The sequence below is a fragment of the Malus sylvestris genome, chromosome 1, assembly GCF_916048215.2.
Source record: "Malus sylvestris chromosome 1, drMalSylv7.2, whole genome shotgun sequence".
Classification (NCBI taxonomy): Eukaryota; Viridiplantae; Streptophyta; class Magnoliopsida; order Rosales; family Rosaceae; genus Malus; species Malus sylvestris.
Window position 1 is genome coordinate 23,834,096 of NC_062260.1, and position 22,193 is coordinate 23,856,288.

The 22,193-nt window shown below is 38.9% G+C and overlaps 2 protein-coding genes and 1 pseudogene across 2 annotated transcripts; 2 read left to right on the forward strand and 1 right to left on the reverse strand.

Annotated features, from left to right (window-relative positions):
- Positions 1-10,356: 10,356 nt before the first annotated feature.
- Positions 10,357-12,847, forward strand: LOC126633278 (U-box domain-containing protein 1-like). The gene has a single exon (XM_050303852.1). It carries the CDS (start codon positions 10,577-10,579, stop codon positions 12,647-12,649), a length of 2,073 nt encoding a protein of 690 aa, XP_050159809.1. The 5' UTR covers positions 10,357-10,576; the 3' UTR covers positions 12,650-12,847.
- A 48-nt stretch (positions 12,848-12,895) lies between these two features.
- Positions 12,896-21,593, reverse strand: LOC126614834 (UTP--glucose-1-phosphate uridylyltransferase 3, chloroplastic-like; annotated as a pseudogene).
- A 106-nt stretch (positions 21,594-21,699) lies between these two features.
- On the forward strand, positions 21,700-22,140 carry LOC126614844 (acetylglutamate kinase, chloroplastic-like). Its single transcript, XM_050282516.1, has one exon. It carries the CDS (start codon positions 21,700-21,702, stop codon positions 22,138-22,140), a length of 441 nt encoding a protein of 146 aa, XP_050138473.1.
- The last annotated feature ends 53 nt before the right edge of the window (positions 22,141-22,193 follow it).

Below are 22,193 nucleotides of genomic sequence, written 5' to 3' on the forward strand. Positions count from 1 at the left end.
CCCACTCCCACATGATGCATGTCGTTTTCCCAAACACACACAAAGACAACTGCACGATGGAATGTGTCTTCACGCGTTAATTTTGGTTCTAAACTCAACCCAACTATTGCTCAACACGCTCGCGAATGACGCGTGGGGCCAAATGTGCATAGAGAAAGGAATATGGACCGACCCAAAATTGAATGATTGGGATGGGAGAGATTTTGTATTTTGAAACACATCAAGGGTTCCACTTTGAAAAGAAAGAGAGATTCCTCTTTGAGTTTGAGGAACATAGAATTGTGTTAAGTCACGTCCGCAGATGCCCACACACACTATGAACAAATTTCATTTTTTTTTTTATTATGATGTGTGATTAGTTTTTAAAATTCTATAAAAAAAAACAAAAAAAAATCTGTTATGAAAATTGGGACAATGATGAGCCGTTGTTTTTTAAATTTTAAAACTAGCATATGGGCACACATAAAATGTGTAAGAAAATTTTTTATTTTTGTTTTTGAAATAGAAGGAGAGAGGAATGGAGTGATAAATAATGTGGGAATGATAGATAATGTGGGAGTGAGAAGTTTTTTTTTAATTTTTATTTTTTAATTAGAGATATGTTAGGATTACATGTAGGTGATGTTTTGAAAAAAAAAAGCAAAATTTGGTTGTGTGAAATTACAGTTCTGTCCCATATTTCTTATTCATATTCTGTTTTAATTAGAAAGTTAAACTGGTAATTTCATAAGATTTTGGTTGATAATGAGTGTTTTATTAATTAATGGAGATAGGGGATGCTATACTACTTGCAGTGGCGGAGCCACTAAAGGACAAGGGTAGTCATGGGCCTATCCTGCAATTTTTTGTCCCTTGTCTATGTATAAAATATAACATAACCTCATTTTATTTCTGGTAAGTTTAGTTGTAATCTTGAAATTCATGGATTTGGGATTCTCTTATTCTAGTTATAATGATGTAGCTTCTTCAACTTGTTAATTACTTCACGTTCATCTTTGGACGAAGGAGATTAATTTAGGTCAAAGTTTTTTACCGCGGTAATTGAATCTAATTGTTAGGATTTATCACTTACTCTAAGAATGTTGGCTGATATTTTTCTTTGTTGGCTTGAACTTCTAGTCCATCTACACTTAAATATTAGTTGGATTATGTGACTATATGGTTGATACAGTATGGGTATAATCTACCTCTATCTTGCATATTAACCTAAAGGTTGATGCGGTATGATATTTTTCTGAGTTGAAATAAATAAATCGAAATACAACCAATCTATCTCGTATTTTAGGCATTAAAAAATAAAGTTTCATATTTGTGAAAGGCCCCCCGTGATGTAAGATATTGGCTCCGCCATTGACTACTTGCCTGTGAGGTTGCTGTTAAAAACAAATTTATATTTACGTAATTACTAAATTGTCTATATTTTTTTATTTTTGTTCAACTTTGGTGAGAAGGTTAAAATAGTAGTTTCGTGGAATTTTGACTGAGAACCATAATTCTATTAAAAAGTAGTTTAGATAATAAATGAGCGACGGAGGGAGTTTGAGTAAGTGGGCTTCTGAGAAGGGAGACTACCACGGCAGGCCCAATAACGTGTAGACTGCACGAGGACTTGGACGTTAGCAGTACTAAAATACTTATGCAATTGCACAATATGATGTTAAGAAATACGATTATTATTACATTAATTGTAACTAAAAGATAATAAAATATGAGTGGTGTTATTTACACATCTATTTTTTTTCACTTCTTACGCTTTTTTTTTTTAATTTTCGGTCATCTAATCGATAAATTGAAGAAGATCAATTGATAAAAATAAATAGAGGTGTATTGAAAATAAGATGGGGTTTCATTCTTTTGTTGTTTAGCAAGAAAGGCAGTGGATTTATAGTCTAACGTGTATTATTATTATTATTATTATTAATTATGGGGATGACCGGTATTATGTACAAGAAGTCGACTAAAAGCACATAATCCAAACAGAAAGGATGATTGGTGTAGCCAACAGCCAAGTCAAACAAGCTCTCAAACAAAGAAATCAATCTATACCAAAAATATTAAAATTATTTTGTAGTTTAATGATAATTCTCTTCTGTTTTTATTAGTCCATTACTTCGAAATATTTGTCATTTACTTATTATAAAAAAAATTTACTATTTGAAAATTCGTTATCTCTATCATCATCTAAATATCATATTTGTAAAAAAAATCATTCAATCTAATAATCGTTTAGTCATCCATACGTGTTAAACCAATCAACAGTTTTGATAACAAATAGCATCCTTGTGATGAACCGTCCATTAGTTTTATGCATATTGATAACTAAAAGATATACAAATTGAATAATTTTTTCAAAATATGATACTTAAATGATGATAAAGAGAATTAACGTTCTGATTATGATATTTGAATGATAATAGTTCGTCAATTATAAGTGGGGACAAGTATGTACCCTATCGGAGAGACACAAATATTATCCTACTATTGTTGACCTTCATTACCATGGATTTTCTTTATCAAAAAATATATATACAAAAAAAAAAAAAAAATTGCCACCATCTTCTTCATCATATATACTAAAAACATTCGTGTAATGAATCAGATGAAACTAGAACGACTTATCTCCAAAAGATGGTAGACTTGGTTCTGTTAGAGTATAGTGCTTTAACATTGTGACACTTGTCACAATCTTACTGTAGTTAGTTAGTTAGCTGTTTTATGTAACTATATATAAGAACTCATCATGTAATTACTTACTCATTAAGAAATATATCAGATTGTTCTTCTCTCTCTCTAGCTTATCTCTAGTCTCTCTCTCTATCTCATCTGTTCTTGATTCAATGTACAAGATTACGATATATGTACAATCATTTGATATAGCTTAACATGGTATCAATCGCCATTGTTGCTTACGCTTGAAGATTCGATCCTCTGTTACTTCCGCCTTCTCTGATTCAGATTGGTTTTCTTTCTCCGATCCGGCTTCGTCTTCTCCAATTTCTACTTTCTGCAATTTCTAAGGTTTCGTAACGTTCTTCTGTTCTTCCTCAGTACTTGCTGAATTCTGCACACCTAGTGTTTGTTGTATTGTCTCACTGACAAGTTGATCTTGAATTCACGATGGTGATTGCTTCGCAACTCCAACTACTTCAATCTCCGATTACGGGCCTGATTTCCTCCATTTCTACGTCGGTTAATGTCAAGCTTGATGATTCAAACTATCTCAATTGGCACTTCCAGATGCAACTTTTGCTTAACAGCAATGGCATCATGGGGTATGTTGATGGTTCGATCGCTTGTCCATCTCAATATGCTTCGTCTTTCGGTGAATCTGGTATCTCTTCTTCTTCTCCGACTGATGAATACATAGTATGGAAAATGCATGACAGAGCTATTATGCAATTGATTACTGCAACTTTATCACCTATTGTCATGTCCTATGCGATTGGTAATACTAGCTCCAAAGATCTATGGATTAGGTTAAAGGAACAATTCTCCACTGTATCTAGGACTAGCATTTTTCAGATCAAAATCCAATTTGCAAACAATTAAAAAGGGGTCTGATTCGATTTCTCAATATCTTCATTGCATTAAGGAAGATAGGGACTATTTGTCTGCTGCTGGGGTCTATTTTGCAAATGAAGACATTGTTATTTTTGCTTTGAATGGTTTGCCTGCTGAGTATAACACTTTCAGGTGTGTTATCAGGGGGCGTGAAAGTGTGATTTCACTGAAAGATTTTCGATCACAGTTACTTGCAGAGGAAATCATTGTTCAAAATTCAATTCATAATCCTCTTATGACAGCTATGGTTACTAATACAGGTTCCACTTACACAAAAGGGGCTTCGTTTCAGTCTCAGGGTTTCTCTCCTCATCATGGTCAATCTCAGGTAGCCACTGGAGGTTTTAAACCCTATAATGGAAACAAGAACAAGGGCAAAGGTCGTTTCAATCAGGGCTCGAGATTTTATAATTCTAGACTCGTGTTTTCCCCTATGGCACATGTGCTTTCCAACTCTAATCCTGGAGTTCTTGGTCCATCTCCTGGTCAACAGTTTGGAAGTCCTTCTGCACCTATGCTTCAAATTTGTCAGTTGTGCAATTCTGAGGGACATACTGCCCCATTCTATGGAGCCTTTTCACACGAGAAAACCAAATGTCACATATGTGGTCGAAGTAATCATACCACTTGGTATTGTTTCTATAATGATAAGGGTCCAAACTACATGGGAATGCATACCACTACTTCTGTTTCTCCACAGTCCTCCTATACTATGCAACCACATCATGTTTAGTACAATTCATATCAAGCTCCTCCTTAACATTCCTCATTCACACCTTCTCAGTTTCATGCACAGCAACCCCCTATGCAAGCCATTCACACAATGTTCAATTCTGCACCTCAGTCATCAAGTTCTTCAGGTTCTTCTCAAGTGTGGCTCACGGACTCTGGAGCCACCAATCATATGACAGCTGATTTGACTAATCTGTCCCTGGCCTCACCATATCCAACAAATGAAACCATTCACACTGCAAATGGGGAAGGTTTGAAAGTATCTCATGTTGGTCATTCTACTATTCATACATCAGTTTCTCCAATCAAATTGAACTCTGTGCTCTGTGTTCCTCAATTAACTCAGAACCTGTTGTCAGTACATTGAATTTTCCTTGACAATAATTGCTGGCTTATATTTGATGCCTTTTGTTTTTGGATTCAGGACAAAGCCACATGGAGGATCCTTTACAGAGGCTTGTGCAGTAATGGGCTGTATCATATCCACTTTTTGTCCACTTCAAATTTCCAGAAGAATAATCAAGCTAAGGCATTTCTTGGACAACTTGTTCAATCTAATCTGTGGCACTATAGGTTAGGTCATCCCACCAATAATGTTGTCTCTCTGATGTTACATAAAGCTAATGTACCTATTCCCAAACCCTCATTACATATGCTATGTCATACCTATCTAGAAGGGAAATTTAGCAAGCTACCTTTTCCAAAGCATGTCAATAAGTCTGTCATTCCTTTTGAAACTATTCATACTGATTTGTGGGGTCCTGCACCATGTATATCAGTTGATGGTTATAAATACTACATCATCTTTATAGATGAATGTACAAGATATTGCTGGATTTTCACCTTAATAAACAAGTCTGATTTGTTCTCTACATTTGTTGCTTTTCATTCCTTTTTTGTTACTCAGTTTTTTGCCACAATTAAAATTCTTCAATCTGATGGGGGGGGGGAGAGTATACCAGCCACAAATTGAAACATTTTCTTCTTGAAAAAGGCATTTCACATCAACTATCTTGTCCATATACCCCTGAACAAAATAAGGTAGCTGAGAGGAAGCATAGGCATATCATTGAAACCACTATCACCCTACTACAAACAGCCAAGTTGCCATGTCAGTTCTGGTCTTATGCTTGTCAAACAACCACCTATCTCATCAATCGAATGCCTATTGATGTACTTCATCACAAATCTCCTTTTGAGATCCTATTTGGGACATATCCAATTCTTACACATCTTCGAATTTTTGGATGTGCCTGTTTTCCTCTCCTCAAACCATATAATAGTACCAAATTACAAGCTAAAACCACAAAGTGTGTGTTTCTTGGGTATGCCACAAAATATAAAGGCTATCTATGCTATCATGTGTCTACAAAGAAAATGTTTGTTTCTAGGCATGTTATCTTTGATGAACAACATTTCCCTACACATAATTATTGACTACATCTTCTAACACAGTTTCATCACCACAAGTCTGTCCTAGTTTCAACTGTCATGTACCTATAGGTACTCCAGAAAATAGAGTTGTCTCCTTTATCCCAGAATCACCTCATCAACCTTCTCGTATATCTATTACTGCATCATCATCAGTAACACCTTCTGCCTTGGATTTACCTGAAGTCTCTCCAAGTTCTCAGTCCATTACTGCTCCAATTCAAGTCTCTTCTCAGATCCCTGTGGTACCTGACATAAGTTCCAATTTTGGATCAGGAATACCTGATTTTAATCCTGATACTCTGCAAGTAGTTTTGCCCATTCCCCCACTTAATTTGCATCCTATGCAAACCAGAAGCAAAAGTGGGATTTTTAAAAAGAAGGCTCTCTTAGCCAGTGTTCAGGATTCTGGGGGAACTGATTTATCCTTGGTTGAACCAGCTAGCTATAAGTTTGCCATCAAAGTACCTGTGTGGTTAGCAGCCATGAAAGAAGAAGTTAATGCTTTACATGCTCAAGGCACTTGGAGTCTAGTTCACTTACCAGCACACAAGAACCTAGTTGGATGTAAATGGATTTTCAAGATTAAGAGACACTCAGATGGGTCTATTGCCAGACACAAAGCCCAGTTAGTTGCTAAGGGCTTCAGTCAAGAACCTGGATTGGATTATGGGGAGACTTTTAGCCCTGTAGTGAAACCTACTACAGTACGGTTAGTTCTTGCTCTTGCTGCACATTTTAATTGGTCTCTTCGCCAATTGGATGTTAAAAATGCATTCCTGCATGGCATCCTACAAGAGGAGGTCTACATGTCTCAACCTCCAGGTTTTGAAGATCCAACCCATCCTCATCTCGTGTGTAAGCTGCATAAATCTCTATATGGTCTCAAGCAGGCTCCTAGGGCCTGGAATGAACGATTTACTCAGTTTCTTCCTTCTTTGGGATTTGAGAACACCTATTCTGACTCATCTCTGTTTGTTAAGCATGTTGGTCATGAAATTATGGTGTTGTTTCTCTATGTGGATGACATCATTATAACTAGCAATGTTTCTGGTGCAATTACACAGGTTATTAGTGCTCTCAACACTGAGTTTGATATCAAGGACTTAGGCTTACTCCACTATTTCTTAGGATTCAAATCACTAAGACTGCAAATGGTTTGTTTCTGTCACAAACCAAATATGTTGAGGATTTGTTGGTTAAATCTGAAATGCTTGAAGCCAAACCGTGTGATACACCATGTCTTCCTTACAACAGGTTACTCAAGGAGGATGGGGAACCTTATTCCAATCCTACGTTGTATAGAAGTATTGTAGGGGCTCTACAATACTTGACTTTCACACGGCCCGACATTGCTTTTTATGTGCACCAAGTTTGTCAGTTCATGCAGAATCCAATGGTATCCCATTTTACTGCGGTTAAACGCATATTACGATATTTGAAGGGCACACTGCAGTTTGGTATATCATATACTAGAAGAGATTTGTAGTTGAAGGCTTTTAGTGATGCTGATTGGGCAGGGGACCCTAATGACAGGAGATCTACTACTGGTTTGGTGGTCTTTTTGGGCAATAGTCCGATTTCCTGGTCCTCTAAGAAGCAACAAACTGTTTCTCGATCCTTCACAGAAGCTGAATACCAAGCTTTATCGTTTACATATGCTGAGTTGGATTGGATCAAACAATTATTAGCTTTTCTGCATATTCCTTTACCTAGTGTGCCTGTACTCTTTTGTGACAATTTGTCAGTCATTGCCTTGTCTTTCAACCTTATTCAGCATCAAAAGACCAAGCACATCGAAGTCGACGTGCATTTTGTTCGAGAAAGGGTATCACAGAAACAACTATCCATGCAATTTGTGTCTTCTCAATAGCAGTTTGCCGATATTCTTACCAAGGGCTTGAGTGGTCCTCTTTTCAGAACTCATTGCAGCAATCTCATGCTTGGTTCATCAAAGCATGATCTTGAGGGGGGATGTTAGAATATAGTGCTTTAACATTGTGACACTTGTCACAATCTTACTGTAGTTAGTTAGTTAGTTGTTATATGTAACTATATATAAGAACTCATCATGTAATTACTTACTCATTAAGAAATATATCAAATTGTTCTTCTCTCTCTCTAGCTTCTCTCTAGTCTCTCTCTCTATCTCCTATGTTCTTGATTCAATATACAAGATTACAGTATATGTACAATCATTTGATATAGCTTAACAGGTTCATGGTGTAATAAATATAAATCTTGATGGCAGACTTTGTTTAGGCCTAGACCAACGTGTGAAACTTATAGGCAAAGTACGGTCCCATCACCAATATCAATGATATTATCTCAACTTAATCACTTATCATTAGGTCTTAGGTTTTGTCACAAAAGACTTCAATAATATTAAAGGTAAAAACTCTCATATTATACTATTTTTTCATATTGCCGATATTGGATCCTATTCTCCAACACAGTAAACAATGAACAATCTAGTGTTTTTTGTTTGAGAGTAAGTATTGACCATTGCTTGAAACTTAGAGGTAATTAAGTGCGTACGATGGAGGAGCAAACAAACTGCAAAAATAAGAGAAAAGTGGAGATATTATAAATTCTACATATAAATCGACCTGAGCTATGCATTTACGTAAAATAGTCACGATATATGCACTTTTATTTTCTCTTTCATGTGTTCATAAAATGTGTATTTTTTACTGCATTTAGAGTGTCAATGACAACTCCCTATTATTAAGATGAATAAGTTCATCTACCACCGTACTATTTCATGATCTTAACAGTTATTAAAAAATTAAGGATAACTAATAGGGTTTAGGGTTTTTATTTTAGGTTTTCTAACTCTCTACTCAATTAACTAAGCTGAATTTAACTTAAGAGTTTTTCTTTTGTGCAATATAACAATACATGAGATTTTAACCTATATCCCAGTGTATGTGTACATATCATGAAAAACTCTTGTTCAACTCTTTGACAATATGAAAAACCAAAAGCTTTGCCCTCTTTTATCTATCTAAGGGATGGAAGGGCAGAGACCTTTAGTGTTCCTTCAATCAAGAATTTGGGCCTCACAATCACTAACCAATACGTATTACTTATCTTCAGAGCAATAACGCGAGATTAATTGAAACCACAACCAGTGATGGAATTGCGAAACTTAACCAACTCAGTTGAGAGCTCCGTGACCCGGAGTGAATTCTAGGGAAGGCCAGAACCTCGCCATGCTGTAGGAAGGTGGCTATAGTGTTTCCTTTTCAATCATCTTTCTCGTTTTTTTTTTTTTTTTTTTTTTCCCTAACTTTTTCTTTTCTTTCTTATATTTTTCCCTCTTAAATTTGACCTCCAAAACCACAAGTCACATCCTTTGTCCTTTTCAACTGTGGGCAAAATCTTTTCATGTGATATATGTAAATTTGTAATTAATAGGCACGTAATTTGCATACGTCGTAGGTTGTAATATGTTATAACTACATGTGTCTGTCTTTAGTTATATTTAGACAGTTTTATAAAAGAAATAGATAAAAAAAAATCTTTACGGTCTTTCTCCCATATTGTATTGAGGTCGAAGTATTACCAACTGCAATATCGAAATATCAACAATGTCATTAATGCTAATGAATATATTCATACTTTTAAACATTGTAGTTAAATAAATATAATAAGAAACGATTATAAAACTTTTGTAGTTGAACAACCGTAGTTAAAATACATATACAAAGGCGGAGCTAGAATTTTTCAAAGCAATTAGGCTAATATTCCTCGAGCAAAAAAGAGGGGAAAATAAAAAGCGAAGACAACCAATCATTTGATCAAAAACCACCTTTGGAGCCTAAGCACAACTCCTCCATTACATGTAGACACACTCTAATAAAACCGAATTCTACCGTTATTAGTAAGGCCATCTGTATTACAGAGTGAGTCAACTCTACGTGTTCAAAGAGCATTACTCAACAAATAATTATAGCACTAGTAGTCAGATCAAATTTTCTTCCCAAAAGTCTATATTTTTTGTATGTGCGCGCCAAACACTCAACGTTTCCTAATAAGATATTCCATATATGGACATGAGAAACCTGCAACTTGCAGGTGCAAGGACCAAGGCATTGTAGTAGGCCACCGAATTCAAGTTTGAAATGGCTTCAATATCCATTCAACGTATCCAAACCATTTTTTAAAGCAAATTTGGCGGGGGAAATATAAAAAAGAAGTGGAAAGCGATCCTCTCTCCGGATCCCTTCCGCCAAATCCACTAATACCATAAATCCGGATCTTTGAAATTTGATCAAACGGCTACAAACATGAGTCTTCTTTAAAAGTTATAATAACTTTATCCGTTGGATCAAATTTCAAAGATCCGGATTTATGACCTTGGTAGACTTGGTGGAAGGGATCAGGAGAGGAGAGGATCCCTTTCCAAAAGAAGTAACCCTAGAAGGCCGACGTGCCTCCAAGTGGCAGCAACCCATCAATCCCTCCCTCACCCCTTCTGTCCCTTACTTGCCATCACCTTTTCTTTTGTCCTCTAATGTCAACTTTCCAAACAGAAACAGTCAAGAGTCCATGCAATTACATTATTCGTTTCTTTCTTTACCCATCACTTTAATTTTTAACACAAGAAATTGAGAATAATATGTTGATTTTTTGTTTTTTTGTTTCGAGAAATTAGAAACGTTCTTCTTGTCAAGATTTCAACGAAAAGGGTATCGAAAGAGTTTCGTTTGCTCTCTGGTCTGAACTTGAATCCTAAACCCTAAACTGCAAAGGCAGAACCGAGCATTTTCGCTCGTTGATCCATTTTCGAACGTCAATCGCAGAAAATTTTGGTACGAGAATTGGCATAAGCATAGTGACATATGAAATGGAAGCAGCTCTTGTTCCTCCTCTAATGGTTTCCACAGGATTTTTGCCAACTGGGTCGTTGTTACAGTCGTTGGTTCACATATGCAACGAAGTTTGCTCCATGGAAAAGCTTCCGGTTCTACAGGGCCGGAACATCTCCACCATGATAAGGAGGATCAAGCTTCTCGCTTCTCTGTTCGAAGAGATACAAGAGTCCGACGGGCCGCTTCCTCCCTCTTCAATCCTATGCCTCACGGAGCTTTTCTCCGTGATTCGAAGAGCCAAGTTTCTGATCCAAGATTGTAAAGACGGGAGCTCTCTGTGGGGGCTTATGCAGACGGAGTTGGTTTCGAATCAGTTTTACGTGCTGGTCAAGGAGTTGGGGAGGGCGCATGATATTTTGCCTCTGAGTTTGCTTAACGTGACGGCAGATATCAAAGAGCAGATCGAGCTCCTCCACCGGCAAGCGAAAAGAACGGAGCTTTTTATCGATCTCAAAGAGCTGCAGAGAAGAGAAGAGCTTTTGGTTTTGATGGGAAGCAATAGTGAGAAGAACAGGAAGAACAAAGGGTTCATAGATTTGGTCAAAGTGAGAGATGTTCTGAGCAGCATTGGCCTGAGAAACGCCGTGGATTACGAAGAAGAAACTTCGAAGCTCGAGGCAGAAGCTCACAAGCAAGCAGGGAGTGGAGGGCTGATTGTGGTGTCCAACATAAACAATCTTATTTCCCTTGTGTCGTACTGCAAAACCATCATTTTTATAGATGGTGAAATCGAAAAACCGTGTAAAGAGGATATGAAACTGCACTGTCTCCCCTCGGGTAGATTTTATGATCACTCTTCATCTTCTCAGTCGTTGATCCCCAATGTTCCGGATGAATTTCGCTGCCCGATTTCATTGGACTTGATTAGAGACCCTGTTATTGTAGCATCCGGGCACACTTATGATCGAAATTCGATTGCACAATGGATAAATTCGGGGCACCAGACATGTCCCAAAAGCGGGCAGAAGCTGATTCACATGGCGCTTATTCCCAACTACGCACTCAGGAGTCTAATGCAACAATGGTGTGAGGAGAACAACGTTCCCACAACTGAATCCTCGCAGTCTTCTTCCTCCGATTTGGCGAGGAGCAGCAGCAAAAGGGAGTTGTACGAAAATGCTGTCGATCACATTTCTGTCGTGAAAGCTGCTGCTGATGCTGTGAAATTGACAGCTGAGTTTCTGGTGGGAAAACTAGCAACTGGCTCCCCAGATATCCAAAGGCAAGCGGCCTATGAGCTCCGATTACTTGCCAAAACCGGCATGAATAATAGAAGGATAATAGCAGAGGCCGGAGCTATTCCATTTCTAGTGACGTTGCTGAGATCCCATGAACCGAGAATTCAGGAAAACGCTGTCACAGCGTTGCTCAACCTCTCCATCTACAACAACAACAAGATTCTGATCATGGCGGCTGGAGCAATTGACGAAATAGTAAACGTCTTGGAATCGGGGAACACAATGGAAGCAAGAGAGAATGCAGCAGCAGCAATTTTCAGCTTGTCGATGATAGATGACTGCAAGATAACGATTGGAAAGCGCCCTAGAGCCATTCCGGCATTGGTGGGGCTTTTGAAAGAAGGCACTCCGGCTGGTAAAAAAGATGCTGCCGTAGCACTCTTCAATCTTGCACTCTACAATGCCAACAAGGTGAGCATTGTGTTCGCCGGGGCGGTTCCTCTGCTCATCGAGCTGTTGATGGACGACAAGGCGGGAATTACAGATGATGCCTTGGCACTGCTTGCTCAGATTTTGGGTTGCTCTGAAGGACTGCAGGAGATTGGGAAGAGCAGGATTTTAGTGCCTATTCTTATCGATCTCTTAAGATTTGGTTCACCGAAAGGGAAGGAAAACGCGATAACTCTTCTGTTGGGGCTGTGCAAAGATGGAGGAGAGGAGGTCGCAAGACGGCTGTTGATGAACCCGCGGAGCATTCCTTCACTCCAAAGCTTGGCTGCAGACGGTTCCTTGAAAGCTCGAAGAAAAGCTGATGCAGTGCTTCGATTACTGAACAGGTGCTGCTTCCAATCTCACGACCAGATTGGATGACAGTGTTGAAAGAGTGTTTTGTTAGATACAGTTCCAAGTGTATATTTGTGCAAATCAAGCACAGAAATGAAAGTGTTGATTAATTACTGCAAATCTTCTTCAGCTGCAGATTCAACTTTCAAGAACTGCGCTACTCTTTTGTTAAAGATTCGCGTCGAATAATTTGGCATACCGGTTATGTTTCTTGCCGGATCTACTCTCGAAATTTCACAGTTGGTGCTCGAACAAAATGATACACACTATACATTTATTGAAAACGAAATAATCGGATACATTTCATTGCTTCATTTTTACATCAGTTTCTCCAGGAGGAAACAACCTTTCCCCCTCACCGATAATGAAAGAAACAATGGATACAATGAGCTGCCGGAGTGAACCCTAAAGAGGAAAAAGAAGAAACAATTCCGAAGACGAAAATGGTTTAACTGTGTTAAACCAATCAGAGCTGAATGCTGATATTATGAGGGTGAGTTCCACATCCACCGGTGAACCACGATTCACCTATGGTGAGGATGAGTATTTTGTATTGTGCTTTACAACTCTACCAATTCCAACTGAATATGTGTGCCCTTTAACCTGTATTCCCAATGCCAGCTTCCACCATCCATCATGTTCTGTTCAATAGGTTCAAGTCGGGAGTCGAAACCTGTAAAATCAATTAAACGATGGATGAATTGGTGAGTGATTGCCTAGCACATATTTATGTATGTGACAATGAATTCAGGTCTGCGTGCGTGTAAGAGAGAAGGGGGTCATTTCTAACCATCAACGTTAGGCTCAACTACCTCTCCCTAAATTTTCTTTTTTTTTTTCAAATCAGAAAGGAAAAGGCCGACAACTATCCTCCCCCCTTCCTTGGATTGCAAAGGATATGGTTCGTATTGGACTAAGAGAGCTCTTCAGTTCAGTTTGGTATTTTGCGTAGCAGGATATCAAAGTACCATTCACATGCTCACATTCCCAAGTATAATGAGTAATGTGTTATGCTGATTATCTGGAAGAGTGCTTTTAAGAAAAGTCATTCTAGTCGGGGTTAGATATCTGCAGTTAACGGAAAAAAACTAACTAAGCTATCAAAGCCTCTTAATCTTATGTACCTGATTCTCCAGCTGTGATCTTCATTCAGTAGCCATTTGGAACTTCAAATGTGTGATTTCCCTGCATCCCGTTGTAAGCAGCAAATAAGCTTCCTAAATTTACTTGTAAGATAAATGCATACCAGCTACCAGCTGGAAAGGTGAACTCCGAACAATTAGATGTTAATATTAAAAATCTCTTGAAAAGCCTTTGAAATTCAACGATTTCTGAACAGTTTTGTCTACCCTCCATGCATATCTATACTAATTGGTTGTCAATCTAACCTGTAAGGTAACATCAGTTGCCCCAAATTCAGCATTTCCATGTAGCACGACCTTACATGCCTCAAAGCGTTTAACATCATGCTTCCAGTACACATTGTCTTCAAAATTCCAGTCAATTCCATCATTTAGCACCTTTACATTCTGTAATTTACATCTTCCACACCTATGGGATGGACAGACTGTTAGTATAAGTCCAATTGTAAAATGGACTCATCGTTTCTGAAGAGACTTAAAAAATAAAAAGTAGTAGAAATTAAAGCAAAAATCTACCTGTGCCCGTATTGTAAAATGGGTTCGCCGCTTTGATCAATCCTAGTTGAGCCCATAACGTTGGCAGCCTCTACAATCAGGCTTCCATCAAGCTGAAATGTAGGAAGCAGTGATTAGCAAAGGAAACAAAAACTTCATAATCCTTAATTTAATATGTGAAAAGTATGAACCTGAACATTCCTCCACAGGAACTCTGCAACCTCTACTTGTAACTCAGAGCCCTCGGATATTGAGCCTCCATAGAACTAATAGACAAAGACAATTTTCTGCTTAACTATTGAGTTCTTCAATATTTGAATGAAGAAAGTAAATAAAATATACACAGCAAAGTAAAGGGAGAAAATGCGCTGAACCTTAAAATCGTGCATTAGCTCACATTGACTTACTTTTTGTCTGGTGACCTCCCAAAGTGGGCCAAGAGCAGGGTGCAGAAGAATAAGAAATGGTGGTCCAGAACTTTGATATTTTTCATTACTTTCAATCTGCAGCATATCAGAAGTAGAATACCATAACTGAGCATCAAAAAGAAATTCATAAAAAACAAAAAACTCTATGGCTTGCTACAAGGATTAAATGAATTTGCATTGAGAAAATACTTGGGAGCTGTTTGGTATCCTTCTTGGATCCAAATTTTTTTGTTTTTTGAAACTAATGAGGACTAAGTAACGTAGCTACATTCATCATTTTTTAAAACTTATACAATTGTTTTCAAATTGAATACCAAACAACCCCTTAGCATCTAGTGATAGCTCACACCATGTGGAAGTAATTAACATTATTACAAAAGAATTAAGGGGATGTACCTCAGGAAGTTCAATATCACATTGTGAAAGAAGATCATGGGCATTCCGTAGGATATCCAACAGTGGACCATCAGGAGTCTGCACATGAATTCAACCTAAACATATTAAACTTAGGGAGAAAATTACGTCTATACTGTGCCAAAACTTAATTCAGTCCAAGCTCTACTTCTAAATTGGAGACAGAGAACACATACATACTTGGTGCAAAGATTTCTCTGCATGTCTTCTTTTTCTCTTAGCAGATGATGTGACCCTTCTTCGTTCATTATAAACAATGAATGTATCAAGCTTATCTGCCAACAGTTATAGCCACTAAAGTTATTGATAAGCATAAAACATAACGGGAATTGGTATGCATCAATGATCCACCATATAGACAGAAATAATACCTTCAATACCCTTATAATATCGAGATGGACATGTATTAAGAAAGCTGTCAGCAATATTTTGCATTGTGCATTCAAGCCTTCCACCAGAGACACTGTGACAAATGAAAAGTGATCAGAGACTGGCTAATAATCATTCATGTGTACAAGTTCTGACTCTTCTTATGGTGCACACTGTAATGGTTAGCATACCATGCAGAGTTACTAATATTCATTGGTGAAAGAAGGTAATTTGAGGTTATCTTTGCATATCTACTATCAAGTATTACTGATGCAGACAAAATAGTCAATTGTGAAAACAGCACTTTAAAGTTTTAAGAAAGTACCTGTGTTGTTTACCAAATTGGTCTATAAATGTTATAGGCTTTTTAACATTCAGCACCATGCCTGGTAAGCTGTTTCCACTATTACTTGATCCGACCGACTCTGCTGAAGGCAAATCTACATACAAGATGTTTGTATTGGCAGGGAACTCTGCTTGCAACCTTGAACATAGAATGGTTAATTAGTGTATAATGAAATTCAGTAATAAGAAATCATATTGAATTTTCCACTCAGCTTCATTCCTAACATGCCAAACTTCACACTTAAAAAAGCATATTCAACAAGATGGGAAATTAGCATAAAGATGATCACTGAATAACAACAATGGAAATATGTAACGGAAAAAAAAAATTATTGTATAAGCTAATATTCTAGTACGCATGCTGTTCACATGCCAACAAGCATGGGGATATCAAAACACATAAATCATAGACATTAGACTAGAGATTTGGATTCATAGAATTGTATACCTATTTCGAGAATGAGGTCCGTCTGCTATCTCAAACTTGTCAAACTCTGTATTCGATGCATGGCAAACCATATGCCCACCTTCCATCAAGAATTTTTTTCTCAGTAAGGACATTAATTCCTTCTGTAGCCCCCAAGTTCCTCTTACAGGATGCAAACCCCAGTTTCTGTAGCAAGTAAAGGCAAGAAGTAAAAACAGTAAATGAGAAGAACTTCCAAGTCTCTAAGGACTCTCTAGTAACATAGGTACTGTTTACTGTAAACTCAAACAAACTCCGTAGTCCATAGCAATGGAAATTAGATAAGGAGTAGAGTGTTTGACCTAAACTAGGAACTTCCTGCTCTTTGGCAACTAAGGGTTAACTATTTAAAAGGTTCCAGGAAAGAGGGGGATCTAAAATCACTTTTTCACAAGTGTACCTTGCCATGATGTAAACCAATCCCTGCCAGTGCCAAGAGAGTCAAATCCGTAGCCGCCACAACATTGCTGGAAAGCCACCATATATTGGTCAATACAGAGTTTGGCATCCAAATTAACAAAATTTTCCAACAGAAGAAGAATAAGGGACTTATGTTATTAAATATACTACTATGGCTCACCTAACTTGTCGTACAGTTGCACCCTTCCGTCCATGATCATAAAACCATTTGAAAATGCCCTTATCATAAGCAAGTTTCCATATTACACCATGGCCACCGGGCTTGCATACGGGTGCAAATGGTTTTGTGATTATCCATTGCCCATTTTCTGCACCAACAGCTGGGAAATATGGAAACTTGCAGCTGAAGGTTGATCATCAGGTGGCGCCTTATCACTCGGCGGAACCCCAGGAGGAGGAGGCACCGAAGGTTGATCATTTGAGGCTTCATTACGCGGTACAGCCCCAGAAGACGAAGGCAAATGCTGTTGGAACAAACCCACAAACCTCTGATGATCAAGTAAAATCTGACCATCAGATTCCTGCATCTGGTTAATCTTCCTCTTCATGTTTGTCGCATAGCTGTGTGCGAGCTTATGCAACTGTTTATTCTCCTGCTTGAGCCCTCTAATCTCTTGTTTGAGACTCATCACTTCAGCCGCCAATGATTCAACTTGACGGGTTCGAGCAAATAGGCGTTGGGCCATATTAGACACAGAACCTGCACACTGCACACTGAGAGCCAGAGAATCCTTAACAGTCAACTCATCAGACCGTTTGGAAAGTAGTCTGTTATCTTTGGGAGTGACAAGGTTCCGGGCCACCACCGCAGCGGTCATATCATTCTTCATCACCGAATCCCCAACGGTAAGAGGACCAGTAGGAGATATGAAGGATGGGCGCCATATGTTGTCTGGAGAAGGCGGGACTACCTCTTCACTAAGGTTCAAGTCAAGATGACGGTCGGAGGGGCCAGACATTTTCAAAAGCGTTGAAAGAAAGAAGAAGATCGGACGAACCAAGATCTTAGAAGCGCAAGAAGGGAGTTTCTACAAGCAAAAATTCAAGTGTGCTTTGAAACGAACTGCATGCCTCTATAAAAAATCAGCACTCGACGGGGTTTCAGAGATCGAAGAGGCGAGCTCAGAATTCGAAGAGGCCAATTCAAAAATCAAAGAGGCAAGCTCAGAAATCAGAGAGGCATCTTGCTTTTCCAGACGCGTCAGCACCAGTCACACGTAAACTCAACTTTGTGGAAATCACGGGCAATTTGTCGAAGCGCCGATCCCAGATATCGAAGAGGCGCCAATCTTTTTCAGCCTCATCAACACCTGTCACATGCATACTCAGCTTGCCGGAAATTACGGACAATTTGTCGAAGATTTCTGATAAAGAAGAAAGCACGTGAAGCCATACTGATCAATCACGCATTGGTTGCCGACACGAATGAAAGAATAGTACCTCTACAGGAATTAAAGGACTTTCTATAACTGTCCACCTTCACCCTCCATAGCAAGACAAACATACAAAACATTTCTTCATCTCCGAGAATGCCTTCCCAACGAAGCCTCTCGAGTCACCCAGTGTTCCTTATTCCTTGGGGTACCTCAGCAAACAAATGACACCAAAGCAAAAGTATCTCATATCATCAGGGTAGAAATCAAGAGTATCTCATATCATGCGTTCTCCTTATCCTTTCCTTTGTCCTTGTTCTTACCTACAAAGACAAGGATAAAGAAAACAATATGTCGGAACCTCCACTCAAACTCGGGTAAGGAACCGACTGCTTGGAACCCTTCCCTGATTGCCTACCTAACACTGCTCTCGAGTACTCGTCTCCCACTGCTGTTGTACTTCCAAAGAAGTTGCCACATCTGCCTGAAGAACAGATAAGGCAAGTGAAAATGATACCTTGCAGCACGTGGAGACAAAGTGCAGAAGAAACAAGCAGAGAAGAATGCAGCATGCACAGTCAACTCAGCAGAAGAAGTCTGAGATAAAGAACTCGAGAAGATGCCACATCAGCCTGAGGAACAGATAAAGGAAATGAAAATGATACCTTGAAGCATGTGGAGACAAGTGCAACAAAGCACGTGCTGAGTCATCCGCTTCTTCAAAATAAAAAGTATCTCATATCATCAGGATTGCAATCACTATGGGCGGTGAACTCGTTTTGACCCTCAAATTCTTGGGTCGACTTACTAGGCGTTGTGGGCTGCACGTGCCGATTCACCACATTTGAATCAAATCCTTAAAGATCAAGTCACCAACTGGAAGAATAGCCCATCAATCTTGAAGATCATACCGTTGACCAAACTACTCAGGTGTGAATTAGAAAGATTGAACAAATTAACAAGTCATCACCTTCATCTCGTGCCTGCTTGCCATGTGTTCGAGTCAACCTTCAAGAATCAAGTCTTAACGGCCCTTGAAGAAGCTTCCAGCCAGATTCAAGATCAAGCCTCGACGGCCTTTGAGGAAATCACAAGTTCGATTCAAGATCAAGTGTCTACCACCCTTGAATCAAAACCTAGTTCAAGAATAAGCTGTGGAAAGTCAACAACTTAAGGAATCCAGAAAATCCTCCAACCCAATTCAAGATCAAGCCTCGACGGCCCTTGAAGAAATTTCAAACAAAGTTCAAGAACAAGCCTCAACGGCCCTTGAAGAAATCTCAAGCCCAGTTCAAGATCAAGCCTCAACGACCCTTGAAGAAATCTCTAGCCCAATTCAAGATCAAGCCTCGACGGCCATTGAATCGACATCTACATTAAGGGACTTCAAAACGCATCTTCTACACGCGACAAGCACATGTATACAACGCGCCTTGAAATTGGGGCATTTGTAGACATCGAAATTTCGGTAAATAAATATTGACCGATAAATCAAAGTTTCAACGCTCATATATTACATAAATTTTACACGTAGCGTGTGTATAAACAAAAAAGCAAAATAAGTTGGAAAAGTCATCAAACATGACGCGTGTCAACACCTGGCAGAAACGACTTATTTCATCTGGAATATTATATTCAAAATTAGGCCTTGGAAATTTCTATAAATAGAAGGCTAATTCATTCATTTGAAAAGGAACCAAAATCATTAGGCAAAATTCTTGAAGCTCTGAAGCTCTGAAACTCCGAAGCTCTCAAGCATCCAGGTTCCCGAAGAATCAAGAAAGCTCTATTCGTTCTTCGTTCATCGTTCATCCTAAGATCAAGCCCAAACGGCTTTTTGGATCAACAATCATCCACCAATTCAAGATCAAGCCCCAACGGCCCTTGAAGAAAGTGTTCTTCGTTCTTCGTTCATCGTTCTTCCAAGATCAAGCCCCGACGGCCCTTTGGATCAACAATCATCCACCAATTCAAGATCAAGCCCCGACGACCCTTGAAGAAAGTGTTCTTCGTTCATCGTTCTTCCAAGATCAAGCCCCGACGGCCCTTGAAGAAAGTGTTCTTCGTCCTTCATTCATCGTTCTTCCAAGATCAAGCCCCAACGGCCCTTTGGATCAACAATCATCCACCAATTCAAGATCAAGCCCCGACGGCCCTTGAAGAAAACGTTCTTCGTTCTTCGTTCATCGTTCTTCAAAGATCAAGCCCACAACCCTTAAAGAACGTTCATTCAAGATCAAGCCCAAAATCCATTGAAGATCCGTTCATCACTGTTCTTCAAGATCAAGCCCAAAAGCCCTTGAAGATCCGCTCATCACCATTATTCAAGATCAAGCCTCAAACGGCCCTTAAAGAAACACTCATCCTCAAGATCAAGCCCCGACGGCTCCTTGAAGATCCGCTCAAATCCACTTTCAAAGATCAAGCCCACGACCCTTAAAGAACGTTCATCCAAGATCAAGCTTTGACGGCCCTTGGATCAATCACACATCCACAAATCAACACCTTACGGAGATCGAATCAGATGATCAAATTTGAGAGAGATTGTTACCCAAAATCATCAAATACAAATATTTGTTTGTGCACGTTGTTCTTGTCTCTTTCATTTCAGGAATTTTCCGTGTTCACACCTATTTCAATAAAATGGGTTATTCTTAATAAGGAGTCGAAAATTATGAATTGACTAGCCATTTTTGCACTAAAGCTCGATTCTCCGCAATTTACTTGAACTTAGCTTTCACTTTTATAAAGAAAATTGTATTCACATACAAAAATGTACACATCAATCCTTTTTGTTATCAATTTTGTATAGTAAAAAATCAAATAAAATTACTCCATACTGATTTATTATGACTAATAATACTATCTATGATAAATTGTAAAATTCTAAATTTTAATCTATTTGTAATAGGATAAAGACATAGGAAAATGATTAACATACATCTTATTTAGTTTCTTACACACACTTGTTTAATTATGATCAAATTAAAAAATTAACAGTACGGTGCAAATTGACTAATTATAAGAGCTGAGGGGGGAAATTGGCCAAATTAAAGTTGAGGGGGGAAACTGACTAATTATGAGAGTTGAGGGGGGAAATTGGCCAAAATTAAAGTTGAGGGGGGAAATTGGCCAATAGTCACAAGTTCAGGGGGGAAATTGATGAATACCTCTAAATAAAATTAGGATAAATTACACAAAATTACCTTAATTATTGGACTAGTCACAGTTTCATACCTTATCTTTAAAAAATGTCAATGTCATACCTCATCTTATGAATTTGTTACAATTTCATATATTCCGTCAGTTTGTCTGTCAATTATTCCCCTAAATAGTGACATAACTTGAGACAAACCCACTTTTAATTTCAACTAGATTAAAAAATTAACTAAATATTAAAAAATAAAAAATAAAAAAAATAAAAAAACCATACCCATACACACACCCAAATCCCCTTCCTTCCCCCTCACTTCTATGCAACTCCCGCCCTCTCTTCCTCCATCTCCACCTCTCTCCCATGGCGTTCCTCCCCCTCCCCCTCCTACACACCCATCACCCTCTCTACCCAGTTTTCACTTCAGTCTCACTTCACTCTTGCACCTCCATTGCCTCACTGAAAAGGAAAATGTTGGCATCTAAAACCCTAATAAACCTATCGCCATCACTCAAGCTCCCAAACAACCTCTCATTTTGCCACAAATCCCCATTTTCTCTCTTGATCCGCAACATTCTCCCACAATCCCCGTTGTCTCCTGATCCCACCCCGGGACAACTCCAAGTTTACATCCTCGCCGAGTCTCTCCCCTTCATCCAGAAATTCCAAGGCAAGACCATTGTTGTCAAGTATGGTAGCGCCACCATGAAATCCGAGTCCCTCCAGGCCTCCGTCGTCAATGACCTCATCCTCTTCTCCTACGTCGACCTCATGCCTATCCTCGTCCACATCGGCGGCCCCAAGATCAACCTCTTTGCTCCAGCCGAAGGGGGGGAAGCGGTGCGGTTGAAGAATGTGAAGGAGTGGGAAGAGAAGCTAGAAGTGGAGGAGACGAAGGCGGGTGGGATCTAGGTTGGGTGGTTCTGGTTTTGAGTTGGGGGAAGACGAGAAGAAAGGTGAGGGGA